This window comes from Podarcis melisellensis (genome assembly GCF_964234715.1).
Source record: "Podarcis melisellensis genome assembly, chromosome: 4".
In the NCBI taxonomy this organism is placed as follows: Eukaryota; Metazoa; Chordata; class Lepidosauria; order Squamata; family Lacertidae; genus Podarcis; species Podarcis melisellensis.
Window position 1 is genome coordinate 30,932,874 of NC_138531.1, and position 26,502 is coordinate 30,959,375.

The following is a 26,502-nucleotide window of genomic DNA, read 5'->3' on the forward strand; positions in this document are numbered from 1 at the left end:
TGGGGACTCTACCGATTGGCTCAACAGCAACGTCACTCAATTTCTCCATACCTTACTACCGTGTGGGTGCATACGATGAATTCTGGTTTGGAGTTCCACTGGTGATAGGTGATATAATAGTGTGTTTGCAGCCAGATCCACTGCTGTCCTTTGGTCAGAAACCGGTAGCAGCAAGACTTCCCTTTGCCAAACTGCATCACTGTTTGTGGACACACACAAAATGCACACTGCATCAAAGATTTCAAGATCTGAAAAACATCCTTTCAAAAAAAATGATTTTAGCTGATCTACATGCAGCTTTCTTAAGAGGGGCTTCGGAAACTTCACTTTGGTACAGGACACAGCAGCAAGAATGCATGTAGGAGCACGTTTTCTATTGGTTAGAATTACACTAGTTGCTAAACAAAAAATGTACCATTTAGGGTGTGTGATTAAATCCTCCATGATAGTGATCGGAGAACAGAATTTTGCCACAAACTCTATAAAATGGATTCATTCCTAAATTATTCATAGGTATATTAACTGAGAATACTGAAGGATATTTGAAGAAATAAAAAGAGAATAGAATTTGGAATCCTGTATAACTGATAATTCGCTTAAGAAAGACTTAAAGGAATTAAGGCATTTTAGTACTTCTGCAGTGGAAATTCCTTTCTTGTACAGTAACAATGAGAGAGAGAGAAACAAACAAACAAACAAACAAAATATAATTCACTAACAGGTTTACTAGTATCACCAGCAGGCTCTCTCTCTGTGTGTGTGGAGGAGGGGGAGCTGCATTGCTAAAACCAATGGTTTAATTGAGTTGGATGCAACCCAATGTCTTCAGATTTTTATTTCTATCTTTGCTATCACACGGAAACAAACTGAATTCCCCTTACTGTAGGTAATGTCATACTCACAGTGTTCGTGGCACCGTGCCAAGAGCTGAAGGTCATCTATATGATAGTAATCATATCCAGAAGTTCCCAGCACTTCAAAAGGCAAATATCCTATAATCGGTGGTGCTCTGTATCACGGTAAAATGCAAATGATTTTATTAAACCGTTAAAAATATCATCAGCAGTGCTCAACCCTTATTCTCTCTGCCCACCCCAAAAACTCTGGAAGTGACTCCACCTAGGCACTAAAACAACAAGCAGGGCAACAGACTATTTGGGACTGCTTCATATTACTGGAACTCAGCAGGGAGGGAAAACCTCTTGTGCACAACTCACCATTTTTTTAAATAAAGTGCTTAAAATAAATGAAGGAAAGCAGAAAGGTTGAAATAAAGCAGGAAGGTTTACACAAGTTCACTCTGTAGAGCGACAGGACTGGTTAATTCACAACTGTGCACAGTATGTTGACAGGCCTCCAAATATGTCTCCTCAGAGATAGGAACAAACATCCTCCAGGTTGTTGTTGTTTCGTAAGTCACTGGTTTAGACTGAGATGCCATGTAGCAATAAAAACTTCCAAGCGCTGCTACAGTGGCTTTGGGAAAATGCTGCAATGAGTTTTTAAAGTGTTTCTACCTTAAAAAGGCAAAAGGTAAAGGACCCCTGGACGGTTAGGTCCACTCAAAGGAGACTCTGGGGTTGCGGCACTCATCTCACTTTACAGGCCAAGGGAGCTGGCATTCGTCCGCAGACAGTTTTTCTGGGTCATGTGGCCAGCATGATTAAACCGCTTCTGGTGAACCAGAGCAGCGCACGGAAACACTGTTTTCCTTTCTGTTGGAGCAGTACCTATTTATCTACTTGCACTTTTTGACGTGCTAGGTTGGCAGGAGCAGGGACCGAGCAATGGGAGCTCACCCTGTCGCAGGGATTTGAACCACCGACCTTTTGATCGGCAAGCCCAAGAGGCTCAGTGGTTTAGACCACAGGGCCACCCACATCCCTTGTTTCTACCTTAAAACCCATTAAAGCAATATAACTCTTCATAGTTGTAAGTAATAATAGGGGGACAGAGTACACGGAAAAATAGGTGAAACTAACCACATTTACCTCAGATGTTTGGACAGCAAGATGCATGGTACTGCACATTAAAAATGGAAACATGAAGACAGAAGATGACAGTATTTTTTTCCCTTTAGTATTATGGGGTTGTTGTTTTTTTGCCTGGTCTGGATTTTGTTGCTTGTCAAGTCTGTTAGTTTAACTATATTATTGGGAGAGATCCAACACAACTATATGGAACACATTTTGGGGGCACACAGAAGGCTGGATGGTGCAGAAGAGAAATCTGAAGCCACACTGTGCAATCAGGCAGATGTTGTCATAGGTCACCCATTGCATAAATATATTGTGTCTGAATCATTCTCACACTTTTGAACACTGCCCCGTAATCCTCTGATGAAGGACAATTAAGTCACTTCAAATAAATATGATAAATAAACAGTAGTAAATTGTCTAACAAAACATAAAGTATAGTCGTCTTCTTTTTTTTAACCAACCTGGGATCCAGAAACAAAAATTTCCATTCCAAACTGTGTCTTGAAGTGAATTCCTCTAAAGGTTCTTCAACGATGCACATTTCCTGTATTAGAATAAAATTCTGAGTGACTGTAGTACCTTTATCGCCATTTATTTTGCTTTTTTTCCCCTTAAATGTTAGTGAACAACATGTGAAAGGAATAGAAAAGAAAAGTTAAATATCTCCGCCTAATAGCTAAATAGCAAATCCATCCAGTTTATTAGTTTTAACTGGTGCTGGGCTACTTATTCTGTACCTAATGACAAAACAGCTTAAATGTTTTCATTCCTAACATAGTTCAGCCTGGATAGCTCAGTTAGGAAGAACATGGTGCTGATAACACCAAGGTTGTAGGTTTGATCCCTGTATGGGACAGCTGCATATTTGTGTGTTGCAGGGGGTTGGACTAGTTGATCCTCAGGATCCCTTCCAACTCTACATTTCTATTATTCTATTAATTGTTTTGGAAAATTTTACAGCTAGATGGCTACTGATGAAGACAACCTCTTTCTGTTGAGTGGAGTCCACTCCAGCTAAAATTTTAAAAAAACTTACTTAACACAGAGTCTGGCATTGTTGAGAGTCCTTAGACCCAGCACTTTTTGGCATACATATTTGGAGACTGAACACGAGGATGACAAATCCTATGATAAGCACTCCTAAACATTACTCCTGAGGCAGAGATCACACCCCACAGGGAGGCTTGCTCTTGAAGCAATGTAACATGTGCATTGGCCCATTCTACTCCACGAAGAAAGGCCCTCAGATTGCTTTTGCAGACATGAGACAACAACTGCATTCCATCCCTAGTTCCGCATACACGGGCAGATGTTTTGGATAAGTATCAAATTGACCAGGCTCAGGTTATCAGCTGACTTACCAGCAGCAGAGGGATGGGGTGATGGCGGCAATCTCAGAGAGGTATTTCTAACAACTTATTTACTTAGAACATTTATATCCTCCCTTTCCGGGCTCCGGCCCAACAATACCTGATTTTAGCTTCAGCAAGATGCCTGCATTATTATCTGCAAGATGCCTGCTGGCAGTTGGCTTGAAAAGTTGCATGCAGTGCCTCAAGGTGCTCCCCTGCTGCTTTTTGTACCGGTTTACCTTCAGAAATATTGAACACCTTACCGATGGCCATTCCGTTATGCCAAGGTACCATGTATGCCCCTGCGCTGCAAGCCATGGCTTTGGGAGGAGCCACCATATACGTAGAGAGTAGGCTCCGCCTATCCCTAACGCCTTGTACACACTCATGAGTGGGAAGATAAGGGACTGAAAGGGCTGATACGACTACAAAGACTTTTAACAGACTCTAAGACATACACACTTGCCTTTAGAAACTGAGGTGTTGCCAGTCGAACAGTAGCGACAAAGCAGACTTGTTTTCCTAGTGGTGTTCTGTAACCCCTTGGAACAGCACCATCAAAGCCATTACAAGTAGATATAGGCACTGGATAAGAAAAGTGCGAGACAAAGAGTTGTGCCTTTTAGTGTATTTAGCTCCCACTATTTTATACATATAGAAATGCGCTGATATCACTCAGAGAGGTATGTGTCTGGGCAGTGCTTTTAAGGTTATGTATGTGTATGTATTATTTTTTTAGGAATTAGCTGAATAAAAAAAATAATGAAGTCACCACTTAAAGTCAAGCCAGAAAGTAAGCTGGAGGGTATTCAACACTAAGCTTTACTCAGTGTAGGCTTTCTGAAATTAATGGCCTGAACGTATAGTCTTCATTCATTTCATTGGGTCTACTCTTGAGTGAACCTTAGTTGACTACCCCCTCCCTGCCAATAAATTGTGTCTTTAAAAATTGGTCATTGCTGAACAGCAGTATAGCAGATGGGCTGGAGAACGATGTCAAGTGAGAAGCAATAGGTGGGAGGAGATGCTGAACCCCCTCAAGATAGATGGGAGGGGTTGGGATAGATAGAAGTAGCAAGAAGAGATGGAGATCACTATTCCCCTCAAACTCAGTTTCCCCCCCAGGAAAATCTCTCCTAGGTTTACAGGTTTTCAGCACAGCACAGATTTGAAATGTGTGACCATGACGTCTCATTCCACTCTAGGAGAAGCTTCCACTTCCCTATTAGCGAAATGTGTCACTTTCAGTGCTGTGGAATATGATTCTGTTTTTCCTGGTCTATCCAATTCTGGCTGATATTTACCTCCTTTATTACAGGCTAGTTGTGTGCAGATATATTTTCTGCCCTGCCCATGAGTATTGAAATATGCAATCTGCTACCTACGCTCTGAGTTGTACACTTCTGGAAAAAGCACAGCATGAGATTCTGGCTGCTAGCCTGAAACCAAAAGGTTATATAAAAAAAAAAACCCTAGAGGATATAGTTTTTAAAACACTTGTTTTCATGTCGGAAATTATATTCCATTTGTTTCCGCGCTGAATTCAGCATCTATTTCATCAAATAACAGTACCTGTCTGTTATTTGACATCTTAATTCATTTTGCCATGTTCCTAAGACTGAAGAAAAAAGGCTCAATTCACAGAGACACGCAGCCAAATAGATATCGCTTCTCATGCAGAAATGCATCTGCATAAAAAACGCAGTTGTGTATTTGCTGTTGCATCACCACTGTGCCCATTTTCACTTGTGCATCACAAAGATGCTTTTAAACATTTATGTAATGGCTAAAAAGGGTTTCTGCATTGGTGTGCGTCTGATAATATGGTCCTTTTATATTGGTAAATTCAGAGTCATATGAAACTAAGGAAAAAGAATGCTTCACCACAATTTTTTTTTTTAATGCTGCTAGTTATATGGTCTGGCACCAACCAGTTATGCAGCATTTATACAGTCTTGCAGACTGTGGAATTGTGAGTTGTGACAAGCACAGTGTGAATACGATATGACCATTTGAGCTAATATCAACTTTTTAAACATTACTCCTAGAATATATTCAGGCAAACAACTGAAGCGAAATCCAATAAATAGTTGGAAGTAATTAAACAAATTATTACTTTCGTTATTATATTGCCACAAAGCAGCCTTTTAGTGCATACTAGAAATACAAAGCTGTTTTCCATTCAGTAAGAATATTCTACTGTATGAACACACAGTGTTGAGGAAGTGTGGGGCAGGGATATGGAATATGATATTTACGCCACTTACGCTCTAACCCTATAACAGTCCGTTTTAATAAACCACAGCTCCTCAGTATGCCAAGGATCACTGTGAATTGGTTATGGTTTACAAAACAGTTGCCTCTGGTTATTTGTAAATTGCTTGGCATGTGTTTTCTTTTTAATGCTCTCTGCATACCTACCTCAATATTTTATATTTTTCTGAAGCAACTGGGATGTCCCAGACCATATATGCATACCTGTAACTTTCCTTCCTTTATTTAAAAATATTATCTCAGTAATTGGTGGGTGCAAACGGCCCTACCTTTATAGCACCAGCTTCTTATGGATACGCAAACATTACACTAAAGAGAGGGAAATCACCATAAACTATCCTAAAGCGCAGGTTAATAAGGAATTTTTGCAAAGTTAATCTAGCTTGCAGTAAAGAATACTTTGGTAGGATGGAATTTTTTACTTGCTATGTAAACTATAACTGACCAAGACAAGGGACCGAATCCTGCATAGTATAGAACTTCCAACACTGCAATTCTATGTTTCTATGATGCCCCATTGACAGAGGAGCTGAAACCATTCCTAGCTGAATGCAGCAACATTTTATATTCTCTCAATGGGTCTTTCTAGAGAATGCTAAGCCTCACCTTAGACTCTGTGCTAACATTCATTTTCAGCGACATTAGAGAAATATCTCGTGCAATGGAGTGCGCATTCAAGTGTGGAAAGGAAAGACTGGCTGTGGGGAAGAAAGATATGCTATTTCTGGCTTTTAAAAATGTGGCTAGCTGCATGCTCCAGCTTAAGATAAGGGGAATGAATAATTTCCAGACCATTAAAAAGAACCCCAAATAAAGTTAAATAAAATGGCTGAGCATTGTTGTGGTTCTTTGGTAACCAATATAGTGTCCTCCAGATGTTGAGTTCCTCTCTCATCATCTCTGAGCACAGACCATGCTGGCCGGGGCTGATAGGACTTGGAGTCCCTCAACATCTGCAGGGCACCGTGTTGGCTATGTGTGCAGTGGATGATCAGCTTTGCTGCTGTTTGGTGCAAGAAAAGAAATCATTGGATAAGTGCTCCTGCACAGAAGCTACATGTGAACATGCAGCACCAAGAGAATTTTAAAATCACACAACAACCACCAGGCACAGGTTGGGGGAATTGTTTTGCTCACCTCTAGTTATAACACAGGAAATAATAATAATATTTTTTTTATTTATACCCCGCCCTCCCCAGCCAAGGCTGGGCTCAGGGTGGCTTATAAGCAATAATAAAAATAAGTTGAAAGATTACAACTTAAAAACAAAATTAAAATACAACATTAAAATATTGAAACATTAAAATATTAAAATGTAGCCTCATCGGAGGAGGAGAAGGAAAAGAAAAAAGAAAGAGAGGGAGGGAATCAAATTGGCTCCAAGCCAAAGGCCAGGTGGAACAACTCTGTCTTACAGGCCCTGCGGAAAGAAATCAGATCATGCAGGGCCCTGGTCTCATGAGGCAGAGCGTTCCACCAGGCCGGAGCCAGAGTTGAAAAGGCCCTGGCTCTGGTTGAAGCCAATCTAACTTCCTTAGGAAATAAGAAATGCCTCTGACATCTGCGCAACCACAGTGGAATTTGCTGCCAAGGAGTGTGGTGGAGTCTCCTTCTTTGGAGGTCCTTAAGCAGAGGCTTGACAACCATATGTCAGGAGTGCTCTGATGGTGTTTCCTGCTTGGCAGGGGGTTGGACTCGATGGCCCTTATGGTCTCTTCCAACTCTATGATTCTATATTACTACACACAACACACTAGCAATTAATGTGCTATGTGGAAGGACTACTTCGTTTTACTAGAATGAAAATGTTACGACTATATTCCACAGAAATGTTACGTACTTGCAACAGAGGTGGATCTCTGTCACATTCATTACACAAGAAAATGGATCAAGTGCTCTGGGTTTGCTTAGAACTGCAGCTTTGGAGTCTAGTCATAACAATATTTACTCATAAGTAAATCCCACCTAGTTCAATGCTTGGTATTGTGGTCTAAGCAACTGGTTGTTGTAATTCTGTCTGAAATTGCTCTGTTGATGTTGGAAATGCGCATGCACACACACACAGAGAACGCTCAACCCCCTATATACATTTATTTAGTCACTGGTTATAGTTACAGAATAGCTGAGACTTACCATGACTGTAAGACAGAAAGTTCCCTACAAATTTTATATATTCGTATGTTGGAAATTCCTTTGGGTTCAGACTTCCCCTCAAAAGATGACAGCAAAATTCCAAATCTTCGTCAGCTGGAATTTTTAAAAAACACATGTCAAAAAAGACAAGATAAATATTATTTGTAAACTAAACACAATGAGATGCACATAATGAGGCAAATGGAAGAACCGCAATGAATTCAACAATGCTGTCTGTAGTCACAAAGGCCCACAGTCTGCTGGATGAATCTCTGCATAAACCTAGGCTGCTCAGAACTATAAATAGGTATTTCTCATGCATACTTAAAGCCAGGGATTGAGTTTGACTCTTAATCCCATCTTTCAGTACCATTCCATGAAATAAATCACGCAAGCTTAATATACGTATATGTGATTGCAAGCAAACCAATGCAAAAAATCAACTTCACATTGCAATTTTAATTGTCATTTTCTTTTCCTGCATAACAAAATTATTCTTTATTTATTTATTCTGGGGAAAAAATCTTTTTTAATTAAAACAGTTTCTTACACTTCAGCAAAATAAGAAGAGTATCTTGTGGCACTATGCATCTGATGATGTAGGTTGCAGACTATGGAAGCTTATACCATTATAATTTTGCTAGTCTTTAAAACAGGTTAACCATAGATAGAATTGATTAAAATGAATCTATCTTATTAACTAGTAATCCCTGATCCTTCTCCCATGCCTGCCCTTTTAATAGTTCAAAGCACTGTGATTTTAAAACCAATATGTAAAAAATTCCACAAGTTCTCATGTGTGATAATAATAAAAATAATTTATGAACAGATGACAACAGCAGGATCTGATTAAAGTCTCCTTATACATATATCCAACTAATATAACAATTTTCCTTAAGATTCAACAATGTATTATTAACATAGCTGCGAACAGTCCCATTTTTACTACAATAAGCGCAATTATTATAGATTTTAAATTGCATAGAAGAATAATTCTCTATAGACTAGTTCCCTTAGCTTCAAAATGAAAAATATAATACATGAACTATCCTTTCCCAAAAACATATGTAATGTCATTGCCAGCAAAGCATTCTTTCAAGTGTACTGTACAGACCCTTAAGAGATAAATAAATCTTAGAGCCGATGGGTGGGATCCAACTAATATGTCAGCGCAAGGATTTATCCTTGTGCAGCAGAACTTCCCCTCCCCTCCTCACCTTGTGCAGTCCCTAAATCTGTTCTAGTGATTCCTGCAACAATCCACAGCAGATCTGAGCAGGGTGAGGGGCACACACTGGGGAGGGAGGAGGTGGGGAAAGTTCTGTTGCACTAGCATAAATCCTTGCACTGACCAAACCTATTAGATGGATACTATTAAAGGTAAAGGGACCCCTGACTATAAGGTCCAGCCGTGACCGACTCTGGGGTTGCAGCGCTCATCTCGCTTTATTGGCTGAGGGAGCTTCCGGGTCATGTGGCCAGCATGACTAAGCCGCTTCTGACAAACCAGAGCAGCGCACAGAAACGCTGTTTACCTTCCCACCGGAGCGGTATCTATTTATCTACTTGCACTTTGACGTGCTTTCGAACTGCTAGGTAGGCAGGAACAGGGACAGAGCAACAGGCGCTCACTCCGTCACGGGGATTCGAACCACCGACCTTCTGATCAGCAAGTCCTAGGCTCTGTGGTTTAACCCACAGCTCCACCCGCATCCCTGGATACTATTACTGCCCTGTTAATTTTTGTCCCATGAACGCAGTAGATGTAATACTCACATTTTAAGTACTCTGCTGAGACAGTATCCATCAGCAGCATGTGAGATGATAATATTTTATAAATGTCTGAATGTTCTTGCTCTGGGAGGAAATTCAACAGGTTCTGATCCATCATGTCAGACTGTAAGTAACAAAAGTGTCCATTACAGAAATGACCAAAATATGGTATTCCTATTCTTTGCCATCACTTCACAATTAAAAAAATAAATAAATGCAAATCTACAAAAACCATGCAGTGCATTTTGGCCTGACAATCCCATGGAACTCAAGAGAGCTCCTTTCTGAGTAGGTATGTATAATAAGTCTGCATTCTTAATTCTCAAATGTTATGTTAGGCATGCAGTTCCAGGATTTTACATTAGCTGTACTCACAGCCAGACCCCTTTGTTGCGTGCGAGGAACCCTCATTCAGAGATCCTCAAATATGGAACCACAAGAGCTACTCACGGGTAAATGTCCAAGAAGAGGTGTGATGTTGTCAGAAACATACACAATGCTTCCATCTGTTGTAACAGCTATTACAAATCCATCTAATGCCTGGTAGAAAGAAGAAGAAAGAAATAGAATGGGTGGGAGCATTGTTAGGTGAAAACTGGGGGTTCACACCTTTCAGCTGAATCCTTTTACACAGACTATTTCCTTATTTCAACTTTGTAGCTCCACAGAAGCTCTCGGAGATCAGACAGGATTTGTTTTGTCTCCTAAGAGCCTGGGTTTAATTGCCCTTCAGCACTTGAAGCTGTTGCAAATGGAGCTGGTCTGTCTGGTTGCACAGCTACATGCTTGACTCTCAAGAAAAGAAAATAAATATGTTGAAGAAAAGTTAAGGGAAAGGGTGCTATTTATACTAAGAACCAATTGAAATTTTACCACTGGTAGCTTTATCTTTCTCCCCTCCTCTTTTTTCCTTACCTCTGTGTTCCCATATATATATATATATATATATTTGCTTTCGTAGATTTTCACGGGTACAGGAATGCAGGTTTTGGTGTCCTCGGGTGTCTTCCCGTGTAAAAGTTGGGGTGTCTAGGCGACGTTTCGACGTTTCATACCTCGTCGAAACGTCGCCTAGACACCCCAACTTTTACACGGGAAGACACCCGAGGACACCAAAACCTGCATATATATATATATATATATATATTGCATTTTTAAACTGCTTCTGCCACTACCACAACTAAACCCTTAACTTAAAAAAAATATATAAAGAAAAAATTCCAGTCAGAATCTGTGGGGTGCACAAAAGTGGCCCAAGAAATTAATTTGATGCAGCCTCTGGACACTTACTGCCTGAACTGTAGAGCTCCTCATTACAGCTAAAGAGTGTCTCATTGCATCATTTACTCATTCCCTAATTGACTATAACCAAAAAAATCTATGTAACAACTTAGGGCTCCTTCCTCAACCACCCAGCAGGACAGTCAACACCTTTCTTCTTTTGTATCACTTTTTTCCAAGTTTTTCTTTGCAGCCGTAAATGCTCACTTCTCCCAGAACTGAAGGTGAAGTGCCTTTGACAGCTACATTAATTAAGCTCATGGTCCACATTTGGCTAGAACACATTTTTCTACTCTTGAAATACTTAAATCTTGAGAAAAAAGAATCCTCCAGAGATAGCTGTCTTGAGCGCGTTACAGTGGAGATTTGTTTGAGTAAATGGTTTATTTATCTTTAATACATTATACATTTTGCAGATGGGTTCTCATTAGGATTTTATGGAAGAATCTGATCAATGTATCCAAACATGAGACTATTTTTACTTCTTTGTTTGCAAACAGTTTGTGCAACAGAAGGGTGGCCCACTTTTCTGCAAAAACTCTGCTGAAACTGCCTCGTTTGTACAAAAGCAAGCTGGTTACAGCTGTGAGCCAAGCAGAAATTCAGCAGGTGAAGCCTTTTTTTTGCCAAACAAACATAGTGATGGAGAAAATTCGCTTAAACACAGAAGAGCAATTCCAGAAAACGTTAGAAACTAATAATATCATCGTAAGAGAATTCAAGGCAATTCAGTTCACTGCTATCAATACACTCATACCCCAGGATGGAACATTCAGTTTTATAATTTCACTAGTATTTCATATGTAGACCACACAACAAAGACTGGCTCAGGACTGCAGTATCTCAAGAACCGCCTCTCCCCATATGAACTGACCTAGACCCTATAATCGTCAGCTGAGGCCCTTCTTCATGTGCTTCCTCCACAAGAGGTCTGGAGGGCAGCAACACGAGAACGGCCCTCTTCTGTGATAGCTCCCTGCTTATGGAATGTCCAGGGAGGCTCATATCTTTGTTACATATCTTTAGGCACCAGGCAAAACCACTCCTCTTCAACCAGGTCCTTGGCTAATTGATCCATCTATGGACTTTTATACTGGGTGGTGGGGATATTGCTTTTATTTGTTATTTTTGTGTTGTTATGTTGTAAACTGCCCTGTGATTCTCGGATAAAGGGAGTATAGAAATTAAGCAAGCAAACAAGCAGATAAACAGTATTGCAGGATTTTCCCCGAGGCATCTCAGGCTTGGAAAAGACATTCTCTGAACACCTACTCTGTATCTAACAATAGGCCTTCAGACATTTTGATATTAAAACCCTACTGGGTTGTGTCCAGATAGCCATGCTTAGACTGGACCCGTTGAAAATGTGGGATCTATGTGAATCTGTAACAGAACCCACCACCTCAATTTATTAACGGGATGTCGATTATAAGACTAGTCTAGTGTGTAAGGCATTTTGGAACACAAAATTGTTGCGCGCGTGCTACATTGAAAAAGCTCCTCTTCCTCGTATGAAAATATAAAGTACACTGAATGCCAGTAAGCATGTGGTGTAGCATTCCAAGCTTTGAATTTTTATTTTCAACATTAAATTACATCACATGAGGTAGTGAGGTCACTGCTGCTTACTGGGAAGGAAAGGCAGGGAGGTCAGAGTAGTGTCTACTGCTTCCTTTGGCACACTGACCTCTCTACATCCTTGTACCTCAACCTCTCCTTCTTCTTAAGCAGCAGCGACACTGCAACACTTCACCAGGTGAGCTCCTTTTGAATTTTTCCCTACAGTACACTTGCTTTCCAGTTAGTGGGGTTGCCTATTATTATCATTATCCATCCTTCACCAGAAGATCCCAGGTTGGTTCAGAGTTGTATGCACACAACATTAAAATGAAATTTTAACAATTAAAAAACAATAATTTTGCAACAGCCAGCTTGTGTTTGAAGGCAATCAAGCAATGAGCATGGGCATAAGTAATCACAAGCAATAAGCTGTGGTTTTGATTCCCTCTCCTCTCTTGCTGAGCTCTATCTGGCTTGCAGGGCTGTAGCCACAGTTTACATTGGAAGAACACACGCATTCACAACTTTGCAAAAATTGAGTTTTTCACCTCTAACATCAGCTGGGTGAATTCTTCATTGCTGAGAAAGGAAGGCTTCCATTCCTGCTGAGTGTTACCAATCTCTGTTTGTGTCGAGAATTCTAAACAAATGAAAACATTTCTGTTATATATCTACCAATATGTTATCCAACAGGGGGGTGGGGAGGGGCAAACTGGAACTTTCTTAGGCAAAAAAAAAAGAACATGACTTCTGTTAATAGTTCTAGATGGTTGTAGGTCTGTGGAAAGACCTGCTGGAGGAACTATATAATTTCGGAAACGGACAGTCATCTATCTTGGAAAACTTTGACCATGAAATTTTGACTGTTTGAAGAAGCCTCACCATTACCCAGGACAGTAATTGGATGAATAAGTGGGCATGGCTCTGTTACCTACCATTGTGTTTCTGAAGAAAGCCAATGACTTTTTCAAGTACTGTAGTTTTGTCCATTTTGCGGGTGTTTCCTGGAAGCATTGAGCTGAGCTCCTTGATAAGGATATTGAACTGGTCACGCCTCTTCTTCTCAGACTTGTTACGTGAAGCCCTACAAACAGGAGAAAACTGTTAATACACACACATACACAGAGAGCGTGTTATTCAAAATTATTTCTCATTATGGTTCATCACTAAGAAAAGCAAAGAAAGCTGACATAAAACAAAAGTTCTTCTTCATGTAATTTTATATTCATTTTTACAACAAATAAGATTTTCTAAAGCCTATGCTGTCTTTTCTCAGGGATCACAAAAGGAGATGTACTACAAGGAAAAGATAAACTTGGGGAGCAGCCCAAACCCAAGAACTACAAGGATGAGGGAGGTTTGGAATAAGTGGATCTCTGGCTGAGCCTACGTTCCTTACCCCATCTCAACCACAGGTACACTGGTCTAGGTTCTCCATCCTCAGCCAGCTCGGCTTGAAGCAAGTTCCGAAAAAGAGGGGTGGCAGGAGGAGACCCTTCCTGTTCCAAATGTTACATGACATAGCAACCCACTGGCAAAAAGAGTAGCACAAGACAAACTCTATTTTAAAGACCTGTTTTCTGTCTGCCAGAGCTTGGAAAGAATGAATTACACTGGACTGGTATAATTTACCCCAGCATAAATTACACTGGCTTCCTATAGTTTGGATTGCTCTACAAATTTAGACGCTACACTAGATTGACACTGAATAATATTATTGCCAAAGTTGCTCGACCACCACATTCAGCGGCTAACACAGGGGTCAGCAAACTTTTTCAGCAGGGGGCCGGTCCACAGTCCCTCAAACCTTGTGGAGGGGCCGGACTATTGGGGGGGGGATGAATGAATTCCTATGCCCCACAAATAGCCCAGAGATGCATTTTAAATAAAAGGACACATTCTACTCATGTAAAAACATGCTGATTCCTGGACCGTCCACGGGCCGGATTGAGAAGGCAATTGGGCAGGATCCAGCCCCTGGGCCTTAGTTTGCCTACCCATGGGCTAACACGACCAAACCTCATACCACTTTTTAAACTTGGGAGTGTTAGGTGAGGTTTGTACTTCACCCGCCCGCCAACTGTCCTCCCAAAATAGTACTTCTGTCTTGTCAGCATTCAACAAGATAGGGTGTGCTGTCCTGCACAAGAAGTATTTCCAGTAAGAAAGAATGGCAAATGGGGGTTTCTTGTTTATTTGATTACTACAAGGCAAAGGAAAAGGCTCAGGCCCATGCGTTAATAATAAGCATGAATAAAGAAAGCTGAATTCAAGTTCCTGTATCTAGTTGTATCATTTATGCCCAATCTTGCTTGTCGACTCTAAGGGAATGCACTTATTCACCCCATATTCGGCACATTATCTAGCACACTCTTTTTTCATATGGAATAGTGGGCTTCTGTGTCTTGAAAACACATAGATTAGAAAAAAAGACAGTTGATCTAAGCAGCAGAATAGCATGACCTATATTAGTAGAGGAAAGCTGCAGGGAACAAAGAAACTAAAAAAGAGATGATGCTAAATCAAATAGTGGCCAGACTAGAAATTCTTTCATTAAAGAAAAGCATCATGGTGAAAACTACACCAGATGCAATCTAAGGCTCTGTATAAGCCAATTAATCTCCTGTTTTCACAAAAATGAGAAAGTATCCAGGAAGAGAGAGAAAACTACTAGCAAACAGCTGCTGTGAAACTCCAGATGCCAGTCAGATCTGACAGTTATTATAGCCTTTCATTTCAACAATCTTTTACACTTCCTCGGGCACCCCAAATGAGATGATAGCAATCTCCTTTGTGTGGATTTATCAGTGTTGTTGTTGTACCAGCATGTAATACCGGATACTTGTGCCAATTTCAGGCACAATATAAAATATGCAATGTCCCCCTGATACAGAGAGCATTTTCTGTGTCCCTAGCTTTTAATTTCCCCCCTCTGGTCTGCCCCTGACCAGAACATAGTTATTTTACCTAGTATAGCATTCTAATGCCTCTTCCTTCAATACAGAAGAGCTCACCTAAGTTTTCTCCCCATAAGAGATGAATCACCTCTTAAACAATACTTGTTTATTACGTTTATCTTGGCTGTTGTATATTGTTGCTGTAAGCAACTTTCTGAAAACCTTTATGCTAGAGCAGCCCCAGCCTTCTCCTGTCTCCCACCTAGGGCTTAGAACTCAAGCCCCATTAAAATATTAGATGCCCTCCTACGAAGCTTTGTCTCTACCTATTGGAAAGAGTGGAGGAAAGACTAAGGGCACATCCAGACTTTCGCTATTTTGCAGGTGGGATTCAGTCACATCTGCAATATAGGAGGCAATAATGCGGACTTACATAACAGGAATGTTGAAAGGACTGCACTTATATAATGCATGTGCAGTGTATTGCCCCCCCCCCATGAAAGTGCTATACAAATGTTAAGTTTGTATGATGATATATGATTTTTTTACTGCTCCTTTTTTTTTTACAGAACAATCCTAAGACATCTTGCACTATTTACTATATACACTGGGTCCAGGAGGCGATTTCTCACCCTACCGCCCATACAGGAAAGATGTCTCTCCGCAGCAGAGAAGGCCCTATGGTGTCAGACTGCTGCCAGCAACTCCTGGCCAGTTGCCCAGGAACGTACAAAGACAAGGAAACGTTTCTTACAGTCCGCTTTTTATTCAGTAGTTACAGAGAGAGGCTATAGATCCCAGCCCCTTGGATAAGTAAATCTCTACACACACACACACACACCCCGTCTCTCCCACTTCCTCATTCGTCAATCACATCGTCTCTCCTACAGGTGCTGATAAGTGCCCTCTGTTTTTGAGCTCTTTGCTCTCCTACTTTCAAGGATCACCGGGTTCTGAGAGAGTGGGGGTCTGGAATGCTTTCTAAAGGCACTGTCTGTTAGCTGTTGCCGCCCTGGTGCTTCCTCCTCCTCCTCCTCCTCCTCCTCCTCCCCCTCTCCCATTATTTCCCAGCTTTCCCCCTCATCTGCCTCTGAGCTGGGACCTCCCTCAAACCCCTGTTGCAAATCTTAACTGTCTCCCTCTTCCTCCTCCCTGGAAGGGTCAAGCTGGGGAGACGGTCTCCACCACTCCTCCTCTGCCCAGTCCCTGACATCTGGCTTCTTAGAAATGTAAACGCTTCAGCGACTCACAAAGCCACCCTTTTTGCTCTGGTGGCCAAAAAGAACAGAAAGAGGACCCTGGACAAAATAGCATTGAATTGTAAGGGAGACACAGAGATCTAAATAGAGACTATTATCTGTGGCGTGACGTCCCTTTATGTGTGTTTATTTTTGATTCAGATTAGTCATGGCCACTGGAAGTTATTTGGATTGGTACTGCAGAACACTCCTAACCCCTTATATCTGTACTGTTGAAGGGGGTTAGGAAGAGGCGGAGGTGCCCCTTCCTTCACCAGGCTCTGCCACCGGGAGTGTCCCCCCCCCCTTGCACCTGCCAAGAGTGCCACAGAACAAAGGCTACTGCTGGTGGTGTTCCTGCCACAGTAGTCACCACAAGGCCCTGAAACGTGGCATCACAGTGGCAGGCACAGAGCAGGGCCAGCAAAGGATCTGCTGGACAGGATCCTGAGGAGTTGGGGCAGCAAAAAAAGTGGAAAATAAGGGCCACCCAGCCAGCTTCCATCCTGCCAGGCACAAGCAGTGGGGATTTAAGATACAGTGGTGGGTCCACAGCTCTGTTCCTGTCTGCTGCTCACGGCCAGGATCGCTTTCTCGATTCTGCAGTGCCTGACGTAGTCTACTTCAGGGAAGATAGTTTAATCTGTTTTAAAATAAGCACCTGCATCCCATTTACCCTGTACTATTTTTCAGGTAATTAAGACACAGATAACCTGCCTTTTAACATTTTCCTTTGTTGGTTCTTGTAGGTGCTTTTAAAGTACTAGAAAGATGTGTTTCATGTGAAGCACGAACATTGCCCGCGGGTGTCTCTGTTTCACTTCAGATTCTAGTCTCTCTTAAGGGAACCAAGTGCAGCATTTGACCTGGGAAGGGCTTCCCATGGCTCTTTGCTTTTAAAGAATGGCAAGAAGATTCGCGTGTTTTGAGATTCAGCTGTTTTTCATGTTGCGCCAGGTTTTATTTTCTTCTTAGCTTGGTCAAACGAGAAAGAGAGACAGAGAGAGTAAAATAGCTTTGTTATGCATTAAAATTAGGCTCTCATGAAGCTGACAATTCCCAGTATTGAAGGAAAAGGAGATGAAGAGGGGAGAGGGTACTCACCTCTTTGCCCTGTCTTTTTCATCCTCATCCATTAGATTGTCTAAGCAGCTTTTCCTGTTGAAAGAATTCAGGGTAGCTTTAGCACATGTTTCCACTAGATTTCTAGAAAGGTTAGGTTTCAAACAGAATCATTGTTGCTTCACTTAATTCATCACGACACCTAAATGTATTTTAAGCCAGTGGCTCTATGATTCATCATTCTCTCTGCTTGTTTTGGCCAACATTTGGACTGTAATCCTCTGCAAGCGAACAGGGTGTGGAGGGACTCCACATAGGCATCTTGAAGCATTCCCAACAGCTGGCTTGTTCTCAAGGGTCCCAACACAACAGCTGCTTGCAACACAGCAGCAGTGAGGCCACCTGGGCACCAGGGAAGAACAAGCTCCTGGTTAACTTAAGGCGAGATGCTGGGGAGCCTTGGCTTCCCAAAACTGGCAGTGAAAGACTACGGTGTGCTTGAAACAAGCTTATCTAATTAAAGAAAAACTGTTCAAATCTCTCCCAAGTACAACTAATGACTTGTCGACACTTCCGCTCGTCCTGTGTCCAGAAACCACAAATGTGATTGAGCGGTTTTCTGATTTACCTGCACCATCTAGGCAATGCTCTAAGAAGTTTCCCCTTTGGTCCGCTCATTTCCCCAGGAAAAGCTGCTCTTTAGCGTTAAATCAGAATAAATGGCATTCTGGGAGGAAACCAGAATTGCTGTTTGCTCCAATTGAGCACTAAAAAGCAGAGTGGGGGAAGCAGTGGAAGTGTGGATAGGCCCTAAGACAAGCCAGAAATAGTGTTTCATACCAGCCTGGAATTATTATTATTATTATTATTATTATTATTATTATTATTATTATTATTATTATTACCCTGCCCATCTGGCTGGGTTTCCCCAGCCACTCTGGGCGGCTCCCAATAGAATATTTAAAACAAGATAAATACATCCACCATAACTGCTTTTGTTTTGAGCTATTAAATGACCACTTTACTCTCCCTGAATATTTTTCAGTAGCAAATCAAGCTGCTGCCTATCCCTTATCAGTGATGCAAAATTAAGCCCTGAGTTAGTAGTAGTAGTAGTAGTAGTAGTAGTAGTAGAAGAAGAAGAAGAAGAAGAAGAAGAAGAAGAAGAAGAAGAAGTCTGCTTGTCTGCTTACTTACACCTTCCTGCCCAATAGTTTTGGGAACTCTCTCTGAAATAAAGTTATAGTGCTAAATCTATGAACTTCTGTTGCAAACAAGCCCTGTACAAATGGGTTGCTTCAGCTGTCCGAGATAACCTTCTGCACTAAACTTTACATAAAGTATAGGGGGAAAAAGAGAGAACAAATTTAAACGAACATTCATCGGTGAAGACTGCCATCTGCACAACTCAAAAGAACTCTTTGGTGTGTGCCCGTTCCCTCCTCCCAGCAATGGTAAACAGGATTAGCCTTCTGAACGCAAAAACAGGGAAAAAGTAGGTCACTTCGGCAACACTGTTCCATGTGATAAATTGATGATGCGATTGTAATGGTCTGCTCACAGTCATCTCTCTCTTTCTCAGCTGACTGCAGTTAACTGAAGGACCATACAAAGATACGTCATAGAAGGTTTTATAAAGGTTGCATGCGCTCCATACATTCATGAGCTTGTAATTCAAGTGGCACCTGGTGTTTAAAATAAACAAACAAATAAAAACAAGCATGTGTTAAGCCTACATAATTGCTGAGAAAATTTTACGGGCAAAGTTTGGTAAAAGGATGAGAAATGGGAGGACTTTCCATGTTCAGAATGTGAATCCTGCAGGTTCCCGGTTGTCTTCTGACGCTCCACTTGTTGGCAAAACAATGCATATCCTTTCATTCTGCCCTACCTTATGAAAGAAGCAAACCCAAATAAACTGAATCATGGGCATGGGATCAACCACGTGTTAGTATTACAGCATGACGGAATAACTATGACCAAATTCAAGAGAACAACCCTGCTTAGCATTAGGTTCATACATGGTTATTTTCCAAGGCTGTCTACACATTACCTGCTTAAAACATAGCCAGATTTTTATTTTTCTCTATTCAGTTTGAAACTGGTTTGGGGAGGGTGTTTGCATCAAAACACAGTATTTCCTATCAAACTACAGCACAGAAACAGAATAGGTATGGATTGCGACTAATGTTGTGTGTACACTGCTTCCCAAAGCCAAAGAGGAACACCCCCATGCTGGAAGCCACCATTATTTAGTCAAATAAAAATGGGGACTCAGATACCCGAACTAAACTATTCTGCAGCCCTAGGCAAGACCATCTGGATTATTCAGGTAATTTATACTACTGAGCCCAAGTATAATAGATTCAGTACATTGACAAAACCTTCGTTTTGCCACCTATTCATGCACAAACAGTCACAATATTTTGAGAGCAGTAGAGCCAATTTGGAAATGAACTCATTGTGCTCAATTAAAAAATAAACCTTTCCTCAAATAAAGTAAATTTTAAATGGTTCTGCAAGTTTGCAGCAGGAGCTGGCTGTGGATGGAGCTAATTGGCTAGCAGCCATGATTTCACCAAAATAACTCATCATAAATCCCCAGAATAGTTTTGCATTTAAAAAAAGGTTTCCCATTTCCCTATAAAAAGAAATCTACAAATGAAAAAAGTACTTGCAGTGCTTAAAAAAACACACAAAAAAGCAGTAACCCACTTGAAGCATGGGAGAAGGGCAAGGCTGATAGCTATAACAGCACTAGGTTCACTGATAGGTATGCCTCCCATTTTAATTGTGAAATGGAGCACAAGGTGGTTACACTGAAGAATCTGCTGCGAGCTCTCCCTTTCTCTCCTTAATATTACATCTGTCTTTGCTCTATCTTATCCCTGTTTGATTTTCATAATTGGGTGCTGCTGGGTTCTTGGTTTCTAGAACAAATGCCACACTGTAAATCGCCCAAGAAAGGTTTGGCTGAAAGTTTACACCCAACAGTAATGCATTTCATGTCCTGGAAAATGGTGGCTGGCAATTTGGTAGCGAGCAGCAGAATAAAAACAGGAAGTGATTTTTAGAGTTCTCTTAAAAACTGTACAAAAATATGAAAAGGCACAGTTAGGTGCTTTTGTTTCAATTAACTCTGGTGTATAACAATGCAAGAGACATTGCCAGTGGGTTGTGGATTGATATTAACTTCTGTTGCTAGGTTAATAAAATTATAATGTGGCACTTTGTACATACAAAGGGCACCCGTCTTAAAATAACTGCTTGAAGCTGAAAGCAGTTGACATGACATGAATAACTCCCACAACTGCCCTGTAGATTTCTGTACACTTTCTGAGTCATCAGTACAGTAGTGATGATTTGTAGATATAATACAGACTGTGGGAGCTAGTTCTATATAGTTTATTGGAGATAACTGATGCAACGTAAGGTCTGACTATACTGCAAAAAGAAAAGCTAATATGAAGCTTGGATTATGAAAAGGAGAAGAAATGAGAAGAGAGATTTATTTATGTGCCACCCTATAACTGTTATAGTTGTTCTCAGGAAGGCTTAGAGGATGAAAACAGTAAAATGAATAATATAATACAATGTGATACATGCTTAAAATTAAGCTCCAGATCAAAGACTGGGGAAGCATACGAGCAAAAGCAGGTTTCGTAAGGGTTCAGGAAGAGTTGAAATGCCTGGGGAAATAAAAACGTGCTTGCCTGGCACTGAAAGAACATCTGAGCAGTCAGCAGGCAGTTTTCTTCGGAGGGCAACTGATAACTGGATGCCACTACCAAAAAGCGCCTTTCACTAGTAAACAACTGCCATATCCCCATCAGGTGAAAACAGGTGAGAGTAGTAATAATACCTGGAGAAGTATGGCATGGTTATTTGGATCAAGGGTAGCCAACACAGTGTCTTCCAGATTTTGTTCAACTCCATCAGCCCTATCCAGCGTAGTCAATGGTCAGGGATTATGAGATCTGTGGTCAAACAACACCTGGAGGGCTAAACCTGATTCAGTTGACCCCTGATCTACTACCCCAGATTTAGACTGGCCCTCCTCCTCCCCAAACCAACACTCGCCCTCTCTTTAAGCATCTGACCTCTGACCCTTCTTGATCTGAGACAAAGATCAGGCTCCACCCAGACATCTACCAATCTGATCATCACTTCTAGAAGGAACCAGGAGAACTCCCAATATTGACTAGTTTATCCCATCCAATGGGATAAACAAAACACAGAGGGTGGGAAGTAATTGTGGAAAACTAAGAAAGAGTTTATTGATGATGCAGTTGTAATGAACTTAACTGATAACACAAACTATGAGTGAGGACAATGGAAGTCTTGACTGCATACAAAATAGCTATATTCCAGAAGGCAAAACCCTAGCCTGCATCTCTCTCACTTGATGAAGGTGCCTATGAGTTACTTCAAACTTTCTGCTGTATCGCTCCTTCTTCTCTCCTTTCAGGCTGATATAAGCAATCTCATTGTCTCTTCTCTGTATATTGCTAATGTCAAACAAGCCAGTTGAGTATAACATCTGCCTATTGATCCCATTTCCTGTTATATTCATGTTCCAGCCTCATAAATTCTTTAAGTCACATGTGAGGACAGGTGGGCAAGTGGGTATGGTTTGCAGAAAAATGTCTTGTGGGCCAAACTGGGTCCTGTAGAGAGCTGATTTAGGCCCATGGGCAGGAGGTTCCTAATTATAATTATCTACCACAGGGTTCCAAAATGCTTGGTCCACACACTTGACTCAAGTGGTTTGTGGTAGTGTTAGATATATAAGACAAATGGCACCTTAACTGTCAGTTATGATCACCAAAACAGAATATCTATTCACCAAGGAGTTGGACTAGATGACCCTTGGGTCCCTTCCAACACTACAATGCTACGATTCAACTACATTGCTTGACTGCAGCTTTCTCTTACAACAATTCACTTGTCCCAGTATGCAAGAAGGAGAAACACACACAGTGGAAATGGTATTAACCATTATCTATGGCAGAGGTTTTTAAACCGTGGTTGCCAGCCTTGGAGCCAAGAAATCTCAACGTGGTCGCAATTGGACCTGTGCCAGTAGCAAAATGCACCTGGGGAATTTCATCGCATTACAATTTGAATTCTATGAAATGAAAACTGCAATACAATAACACACAAGCATTAAAGTAAGTATTAAAAACATGTAATTTCTGAAAACGCATACCTGTAACTTTTGGTAGCAAAGCACTTCACAGTTGCATATTGTAAGCATGCCATCAAACTCCTGACACAGCTGGAGATACTGATTATCTCAAGATATGTTGTGACATGCATTTCATTTGATAGATAACTGGGATAGTCATTATGAGTCTATAAACAAACACTGCAGAAAGGAAATGACCTGTCTTTGTAGACTACTGCCAGTAATGTCATGGAATGTGCATATCATGCCATGGTTTTTGCAACTGGAATGAGAAAGATTTCTCTTCTCCTAGCAAGTGTGTGTACAGGTGGTTTAGTAGCTGTTCCAGTTCTCCCATCATTCATTAAGTAATTTGTCTACTGAGCTCTGTCTACAGAAATATCATCCCTCTGCAACCAAGCATACCAATGGCTTGTTTGGAATTGCAACATATTGCTGATGGTGTTTATGTGACCAAATGAGAAATGAAATAAAAACTGAGGCGTGTAAGTTTTGTGGCTGTGTGGAAGGCCAAAGAAGGTGAGTCATGTTATCATGTAGTCCCACAAAGGTTGAAGACAAAAAGAGTAATCCTGAGGTTGCACATTTAAACACACACACACACACACTCAGTTTATGCTGAAACAAATATTTGGCAACTATGTCTCACATCACACCCTTCTTAAACTTATAAATATTTTTAATCACTGTACTGATTTCAAGTAGGAATGGGAAGAAAATTGTTTCAATGCTTGTAAGAATACAAAAACCAAAATGTAGCTGTTTTAAAAGTCACACTTCTACAAATGTTGCGATTTGGTTTTCCAACCAGAATGCATATAGAACAAGAAAACCAATGCATGTATTAATGAAAATAATATACAAAAGTTCAGGTTGGGGGGAAATGCATGCCAAAATGTGTATCTTAAGCAGAATTTCAAACAAAAACCTGTACATTACGGGAAGAAGAATATGAAACTGCTGACTAATTTTCATGAGGACTTTTTTCAAGTGCAAACTGATGTAGGAACCGAACTCAAGATTAGACAAATGAGAAGTTTGAGAGAGAAACCGAAATTCGCAGATTCCTCTATCCCTAATTCTAATCTAAATGATTAGACATTAGGATTTTATCCAGCACTAACATTCACTAAATGCTGTACACAGATTAAAAGCAAGACAGTTCATGTCCACAGGCTTAAAGACACAAGACAAAAAGCATACTCAGGAGTAGACCCATTGAAAGCAACGGGCATAACTGGCTGAAGTCCATTAATTTCAGTTGGGCTGCTCTGAGTGCGACTGAACTGGATATCACCCTAATTCTTCGCAAAACTCTTCTGCAAAAGGCAGATAAGAAGAGGGGGGCACATGAATAACAGCAGTACTGGCTCATTCAGGGTGATAGGTTCAACCTAGGTGGTAGGTTTCTACACCTAGAAAAATAACACTAAAGTCCTGCCCTAGATATTCTCTCACAAACTGCTGAAATGTGTGAACTAAGGCCATCAAGGCAACGCCTTACTGTTCCACGTAAGTGCCTTTAAAATAAACAAATAAAGCTGTGTACTAAAGTAGGCATAATAAAAGTTGCCACAATGACATATATCATCTTCTAGATGCCATATTCAGCAATGCACTTTTTCATGCAACAGTAAGTTTGCATTGTCCCAAAGTAACTGCGAGTGAGAATGTGCAGTGACCTGCTTTAGTGGAAGCACATTATCTGCCAGGATCAAATGGGATGATGAGACTCTTAAGTATAGTATATTTATTCCTTATTCGTCTGTAAACAGCAGCAGAAAATGAATTTGTAAGAACCGTTCTATCAGACCTGCAGTGTTTCCCTACCGTATTCTCTCAAACTTATCTCACTTACTACTAATTATTATTATTATTTATTTGTACCATACCCATCCGACTGGGTTGCATACAGCAGCATAAGGAAGCATTTGTTTTCTCAGAGATGGGTTGGTGTCATCACTGTGCAGGAAAAGGTTATTGTGTCTACCACAAAATTGGCTTTATATAGCTATACAAATCTCTAGGTTTTGCTCTGTGTTCACTTGTGCAGTATCTAATTAATTTTCAACTTCATAATTGGGCCAAACTCCCGATGAACAAAAATTGAGGCCCAAATATTGTTTTGTAGATTAATAAGATTGTGGTTCTTTTATTATTATAAACCACCCTTTTAACCACCCTTTTTTTAGTTTGAAATATCTCAGGTCTATGTCCCAAAGCAGAGGGCCCCGAATAAAGTATGAAATACTGCAGAGGCATTGCCAAAACTACTATTTCTGTAGAAAAACGTCAGGTTCAATGGAAGAAGTGGTTTTCCCTACAACTCAGAAGTATTTTTTATTACTAAGAAGAGATCATCTGTCAAGATAACAACAGACAGTAATTAAGGTTCCTTAAAAATCACATCGGGAATTCCTGTGGTGTGTTCTTCTCCTTTGGGATGCTTCCCTATTATCCTCAGAATTACTCTCAGAATTACAGACTGGTTTGCTCTGAAGTTATTATCCCAGGTAGAGAAAAATACATGGGAAATGTTTATATCCAAATACTTAATCTACTTGAGGAATTGAGTTTACAGAAAAGAACCATGTGTCTCACAACAGGTGGCGAGAATGGATATGGTATCCATATCTGGCAGCCTTCAGAAAAACTATGTATTCTGACCTAATATTCCCACCCCCCATACTACCTACATATAAATGCTGCTGGCGAGGGTCCCTGTTGGTGGCAGCCCACAGTAAGCTTTGAAACAGGGCATTCTGGGGTCAGGAGGGGCTGAGCCAGCCCAGAATCCACTGGATGCCAGGCCAGCCCCACTGCTCTCATGCGACAAGATTGGGCCCAATTAGCACACTAACTCCAGGTTGGCACAGCAATTTCCCTGCTTCCTGCCTTCTGCTCTAGCCAGCAGGAGCAGCAGGACTCTGGATGAGGCCATGGTAGTCCCACTGCTACCCAACTGGGGTTTTTCAGATTGCAGCTCAAATCTCAAACCATCAGAGAGTAAACTTTTGTTGACAGCATTTTTCTTGACAGAAAGACAGCTGCAAACGAATTTTTAAAATGTCTTGCAAAACACATGACGGGGGATTCTGAACAATCGTATCTTGTGTTAAAAGCATGTGCAGACTGGTCACCCACCCACTGGGATTCAGCATGTTGGAGGCGTGTCAGAGGAAGGCTGTGGATCTGCAGGATTCTAAGTCACCTCGTTGCCTGGACATGATCCTCCAATGACCCTGAATTATACCAGCCCTACAGATGGTGTCGTTGATTTCCAGCCAAGGGAAACCATGGAAGGGGGAAACGCTCCAGCAGAAAACAGGGATTAAGATTTGCTAACAGATCGACCATGGAACCACCACCTCAGGTTACGATTGCCTTGAAAAAGTAATAAAATTTATCCAGCAAAGAAAAATTGCCCAGGACCAAAAGTTCATCGAGGACTGGGGAAAATTGGTGAATTATCTGAAAAACATATGCGGTGTAAATACAAGGCTAGTGGGATTTCAAGAGGCACTGTAAAAAACAAATACGGTAAGTATTGTTAATTAGAAATAATGGGACTAAGGAGGAACAATGGCAATACGAAAGAAGGGAATGTGTATTAAAGGTATAAATATGGATGGTTGTCAGAGACGCTGAAGGAAGTCCAAAACAGTCATGATTTGTTGTATTCGGGATAAAATGTATAACTGAATGGAAACTAATAAAATTTATATAAAAAAAGAAAAAGAAAAATTGCCCAGGTTTTCTACCGAT

At 40.9% G+C, this 26,502-nt stretch overlaps 1 protein-coding gene across 4 annotated transcripts in view; it reads right to left on the bottom strand.

The window, feature by feature from the left end:
• Positions 1-26,502, bottom strand: part of NPAS2 (neuronal PAS domain protein 2) — a 98,223-nt gene that overhangs the window by 15,780 nt on the left and 55,941 nt on the right. For all 4 annotated transcript variants that reach the window (XM_081908877.1, XM_081908876.1, XM_081908874.1 and 1 more), the window contains 10 exons: positions 17,592-17,645; positions 13,288-13,436; positions 12,901-12,992; positions 9,962-10,051; positions 9,515-9,635; positions 7,739-7,852; positions 3,798-3,916; positions 2,441-2,523; positions 903-1,009; positions 52-199 (listed from right to left, as the gene is read on the bottom strand). In XM_081908877.1, the coding sequence (XP_081765003.1) occupies positions 52-199; positions 903-1,009; positions 2,441-2,523; positions 3,798-3,916; positions 7,739-7,852; positions 9,515-9,635; positions 9,962-10,051; positions 12,901-12,992; positions 13,288-13,436; positions 17,592-17,623 (1,055 nt within the window). In that variant the 5' untranslated portion in view covers positions 17,624-17,645. The remainder of the gene's footprint in view (positions 1-51; positions 200-902; positions 1,010-2,440; positions 2,524-3,797; positions 3,917-7,738; positions 7,853-9,514; positions 9,636-9,961; positions 10,052-12,900; positions 12,993-13,287; positions 13,437-17,591; positions 17,646-26,502) is intronic.